This window comes from Colobus angolensis, unplaced genomic scaffold, assembly GCF_000951035.1.
Source record: "Colobus angolensis palliatus isolate OR3802 unplaced genomic scaffold, Cang.pa_1.0 Scaffold97, whole genome shotgun sequence".
In the NCBI taxonomy this organism is placed as follows: domain Eukaryota; kingdom Metazoa; phylum Chordata; class Mammalia; order Primates; family Cercopithecidae; genus Colobus; species Colobus angolensis.
The window spans coordinates 6,993,435-6,999,105 of NW_012123709.1; the positions used below are offsets into that span (position 1 = coordinate 6,993,435).

Here is a 5,671-nt window from a genome sequence, read left to right on the forward strand (position 1 = left end):
AGGCAGATCATGAGGTCAGGAGATCGAGACCATCCTGGCCAACATGGTGAAACCCCATCTCTACTAAAATACAAAAAATTAGCCGGTTGTGGTGGTGCATGCCTGTAGTCCCAGCTACTCGGGAGGCTGAGGCAGGAGAATCACTTGAACCCTGGAGGTGGAGGTTACAGAGAGCTGAGATCACACCACTGCACTCCAGCCTGATGACAGAGCAAGATTCTGTCTCAAAAAAAAAAAGAAATTGGAAGAAGAGGCTGTTGTCAAGCTGAGTTCAAGTGAATATAGCACTGATAGTAAACAGCACTGATAGAATTTCTGTGAATGTTAGCTATGAAAGCAGAGTTGTTTGAGCATAGGAACTAACACATTCATTTAGCACTTAGCAAATATTTATTGAGCACATGCTATGTGCCAGGCCCTGTGCTGAACAACTGCAGATAAAAGCACTGAACAAGACACATCTTTTACCCTCAAAAGGCCACAAAAGGAAACTAAGGCAAATTAAGCAACAAGAAAAGAAAATGGTTTGTTTTTGTGTGTATTTGCTGTACTGTCTAATGAAATGTTTTTGTTTTATCTTCTAAGGATGTAGATGCTTATTTATTACAGTTACATTGAGAGATTTCATCTACTAAAGAGCATTTGGTTTTTCAAAACATCCCTGAACTGTATAATTACAAAAAAAAAGTCTCGTCTGAGAACTGTGAACTGTGGAAGAAATCAAAACTATTTTTTCTTTTAAAAAGCCACATAATGAAACCACTAATGAAATCCCAACAGTCTACTTCACATTGAAGTGGAAAAATATCCAAAAGGAGCAGCTTCAATTTCATTGAGGTGAAAGTGCACTATGAAGATTTATTCACCTTTGCTGCATTTGGGAGTTATATGGTTATTTGGTAACATTAAGAACTACTGGATTTTAATGCAATCCTGAATAAAAATATAATTTATACTATGTGAAAAAGTAAGACAGGACTTATTACTAGGAACCACCAAGACCAATCATCATTAACTTTTTTAAGATTGTGTTTTATTAAAAAAAAAAAAAACACTTAAATGTGTGCAGCTATTTTCTTATGTTGAAAAGACTGAAAGTTTAAAACATGAAAAAATCAATATTAAACATTTTTTGTTCACACTGAGATACTGTGTATGTAAAATGCCTTAATTATTAATAAGCCAATATGTTATGATACCAATATCTGTTTTAAAAAACTAAAACCAACCATGCTTCTGGCATGATAAAATCATGGAATTAAATCAGGGGCTTACATTCTTGTAGAATGTTCTTGAAACACTCTCTGCACCATTTTTAAAACTTGAGAATAGTTTTAGTATCTCTGATATTTTTTGCCAGAATCATCATGTCATGTATGTATGTGTTATCCCTATCTAAGGAAAAAGGTGAATATGTTTTTGTATGAATGTTTAACTGGAAGTGTCCATGGACTTGGCTAATTTATATTTACTTTTTATTGTACATAGATTTCTAATATTTTTCATTCCTGTATCATTTAAACCTCCTTCATTTGAGTAAATTGACTAAATATTTCTATTTTTTGCTTTTTTAAATTCTGATTTTGTATGAATTCTAGTTCTTTTTCACTACATATGTTTTTTTAAAGAGTTACATACAGTGATTTAGAGTGGTTTACAGTTAATGCTGACTTTGTATTTTAAATTCCAACACTTTGTGTCACTACCTCCTCTAATGGTTAATATGATATGCTAGCACACTGTATGAGGTCTTTTTTTAAAATACCATTTTTAGTGTCAGTGAACCAAATTCTAGAATGTCTTAACAGCTCTAAATCTTACTTGTCTTGAAGATGATTGGGGTTTAATACCACTGCTGGTGGTTCACACTTCATCCCATCCTTAATATGCCTGAGCCATCTGAGCAAAGGTTTTTAGTAATTGAATTTCTCTGCAGTAGTCCTTCAAGCACTTGAATGTAAACCTTTAGCATTTACCCGTTTAATGACTACTGATATGAATCACAAGCGAATTTCTTGCTTTAAAAAGTTATGTTTCACTGAGTTCTGGTTTTGTGTGGCTATATTTTATATAGCTAGATATTCCTCACAGTGAACATGAATTGTAATAATTATTTCCTTAAGTCTTTAGATTAGAATAATTTCAGATTATTGCACTTCTGTGATTTGAGAAGGTGAGTTATTTAAGAGGCCAGTTTTCAGGACATGGGAATTTGAATTGTAAACCTGTTATCTCTGTGTAACTTTAACATGATAAAATATAACCTTTCTTTGTGCTTATTCCTGTAGTTATCACTGTCTTATATAACACTTTGAACCAGTTAACTTGGTTGGAGTATGGTGCTAAAGAGGCTGTGGACAGGAGTTTGATGGTTTTGTAGGTTCGTTAACTTTACATACACACAAAATATTTTAAGCTATTGATTTCACCTTCCCTCAGGTATCCATCTCACAAATTCAGGAAGACCTTATGTATAGCTTAGCATAAACCTTTCGTCTCAAATGGAAACATTACTCAAATAATGGGTATATGTGATAACTGTAGACTTTTAATCTAACATTTAAAATAATAGATTCAAAATAAGATATCTAAAATACTGTGTAATGTTTAGTTTCAAAGTATTAAGTAATATTACATCAGATATTTTTCGTATTTTTCTCTGGGTCAGATCATTGACTAAACTGCATCTTCAAAAATCAAACTTCAATAAATCAGACTTCAGAAAAATTAAGTGTAAGTACAAATGACATATAAGAACAGGTATTATATTGGTAACACACCTAAATTTAGGTTTTTTGAAGGCATGTAGATAATACTTTATCTTACATACTCAGAGCTATATAAGTCAGCAAAATTTTTAGCTTACAAAGATTATTGAGTAGTATATACTCCTAATTTCTGTTCTTGGCCTTTGCAGTTTCCTTAATACCTGCCTCTCTCAGTTACTGAATTGATTAGTATTAAGTGATTTTTAAGATTCTTGGATAAATGATATTAGATAAATAAGTATTTTTGAACACTTCTGTTGCTGTTAAACCCTTTCATGCTACAGCATTTTCATTAGAACAGTGTTGATCTCCAGGAAGAGCCAAAGAGAGTGTTTACAAAGTTTTGGCTGTTGTATTGACCCAGATTAGGACAATTACTGTCTGTCGTTGCTAATTTGTTGCTGTGCTGCTAAGCAGTATACAGAACAGAGGGACTACCCGAGGTCTCTATGCCTTCTTGGTCCTTCTATCTTAGGTTTTCTATGCTTGACTTGGCTAACTTTGCAAGTATAGGGGCAGGTAGTTTATTGAGGTGATAGAGGGTTATCAGATAATTTGCTTTTACTTGGGACAAAGTAGATAAGTTTTGTAATGGGTGATTGTGATGAGAATAATGGTTAAAAGTTAGGAAGTAAGTATCATTAGATGGCTTTTAAAATTAATATTTGGCAATGATTGCCAAAGGCAATTGGCACTATTTACATGAATCTTGAGATGTGAGAATTGGGATGTAAGTATCTCTGTCCATTTGGGGGAATCACAAATAGCAGCATTGAGCTCCTAAGGGCTCCTGAGGAATTAAATCCTAATGCCTCTAAATTTATTCAGCACAAGTCATGTCCTGACCTTAACCATGGTTGTGTGGGTTCAAAGCTAGGTTTCTGACCTTTGAAATAGTTTTCTCAAACTTAGAACATTTCTATATTTTGCCAAGTTGTTCATATAATTAATATTAATGGATAACTAATTGGAGTAATGATTATTAGCTACTAACTGCTGATAATAGAAGTCATATTTAAATGCTTAGTTACTTAAGTTAGTCAAGGACTCTGGAAAAATAAGGTTTAAGTTAATAATTTCATCAGCCATTTCCAGTTATTTTCTTGTTTAAGAACAAGATGGTAATGCAGTTGCCTTTGTTTATTTAAATAGAAAAAATTAAATTAGGAGAAAATGACCCAACTAGAGTGATGTATTTGGACACACTACTTCTTATCTTTCAATATAGACTTCTATTTTCTGGATTACCATAGATGGAAATAGTATTACTGGACATATGTTGGTACTTCTGTGTTTTTCTTTTTTTTTTTAATTTCAAATACTTCTAGCTACAAAAATTGTCAAAACCTTTGCAACACGCTATACCTCCCCCCTTTTTTTTTTCTGTAACAGGATTATAGAATAAAAATTCAGGCTGGGCGCAATGGCTCACACCTGTAATCCCAGCACTTTGGGAGGCCGAGGTAGGCAGATCACCTGAGGTCGGGAGTTTGAGACCAGCCTGACCAACATGGAGAAACCTTGTCTCTACTAAAAATACAAAATTAGCCAGGCGTAGTGACACATGCCTGTAATCCCAGCTACTTGGGAGGCTGAGGCAGGAGAATCGCTTGAACCCAGTAGGCAGAGGTTGCAGTGAGTTGAGATAGCGCCATTGCACTCCAGCCTGTGCAACAAGAGCGAAATTCCTACTCCAAAAAAAATAAAACTATCCCTCCCTGAACACCGTATGCTTCTAATTTTTCATCTACTTGATTGATTCAGTAATAGCACCAACTATAACAAAGTAAGTAAGTACTGCATATCATATATCCAGTATACTAAGCCCATTTTCCAAGGCTATATTTAAAACATGTAGATACTACAGTTTTCTCTGAGCCAAATCATTGACTTAATAGTATCTCCTAAAATCAAACTTCAATAAAATCTCAGTACAACTACAAAAAATATATATACCAAAGTATTTTATAGACAGTAATTGGTCATAAAAAACCAAAAGACATAGCTGCTCTGTACTAGTAATTTCATAAAAGGGGCCAAGGCGCAGTGGCTCCCACCTGTAATCCCAGCACTTTGGGAGGCTGAGGCAGGCAGATCATGAGGTCAAGAGATCAAGACCACCCTGGCCAACATGGTGAAACCCCATCTCTACTAAATACAAAAATTAGCTGGGCATGGTGGCACGCACCTGTAGTCCCAGCTACTTGAGCGGCTGAGGCAGGAGAATCGCTTGAACCCAAGAGGTGGAGGTTGCATTGAGCTGAGATCGCACCACTGCACTCCAGCCTAGTGACAGGACAAGACTCTGTCTCAAAAAATAAAAATAAAAAATAAAAAATTCATGAAAGGGCAGCCTCATAGCTGACAATACATTTTTCATAGCAAAGCTTGTTATAATTTCTTTTATATATAGAATTATTACTCTCTGAACTAAAAAGTTTTCAGATGGGAGATGCCAGGAGTCCAGATAAGGATTCACTCCCCAGATAGTGAGTGTTAAGCTTTACAGTATATTCTGTATTTTCATTTAGATTTAAACCAGGATTTGTCTAAAAGATGTCCTGGACCTGGACCTGGACCTGCCCAGGACAGTTGTGACACTGGATTTACACCAAAGGTACAGAGAGTTAACGCAAAGTGTTAACTTTTTCTAGGGTAAGAAAGAGTTGTCATGGGAGTCCTGGAATACACTGAATCACCAGAATGACTTGCTTCCAGAATTATTCTATTGTATTTATCCACAAAACCTGAAATGAGCCTGGATTTGAATTGGACCTCATTTTCCAGGAGTCAAGGGTAGAGTTAGCAGTCAGGCCCAGTGGCTCACGCCTGTAATCCCAGCATTTTGGGAGGCTGAGGTGGGCAGATCACGAGCTCAGGAGTTTGAGACCATCCTGGCTAAC

General features: G+C 35.4%; 1 protein-coding gene across 1 annotated transcript in view; it reads left to right on the top strand.

Moving 5' to 3' along the window:
• KATNBL1 (katanin p80 subunit B-like 1) overlaps positions 1-2,279 on the top strand; it is a 28,581-nt gene extending 26,302 nt beyond the window's left edge. The window contains exon 10 of the mRNA XM_011932690.1: positions 586-2,279. Coding sequence (XP_011788080.1) covers positions 586-618 — 33 coding nt within the window. The 3' untranslated portion in view covers positions 619-2,279. The remainder of the gene's footprint in view (positions 1-585) is intronic.
• Positions 2,280-5,671: the final 3,392 nt, after the last annotated feature.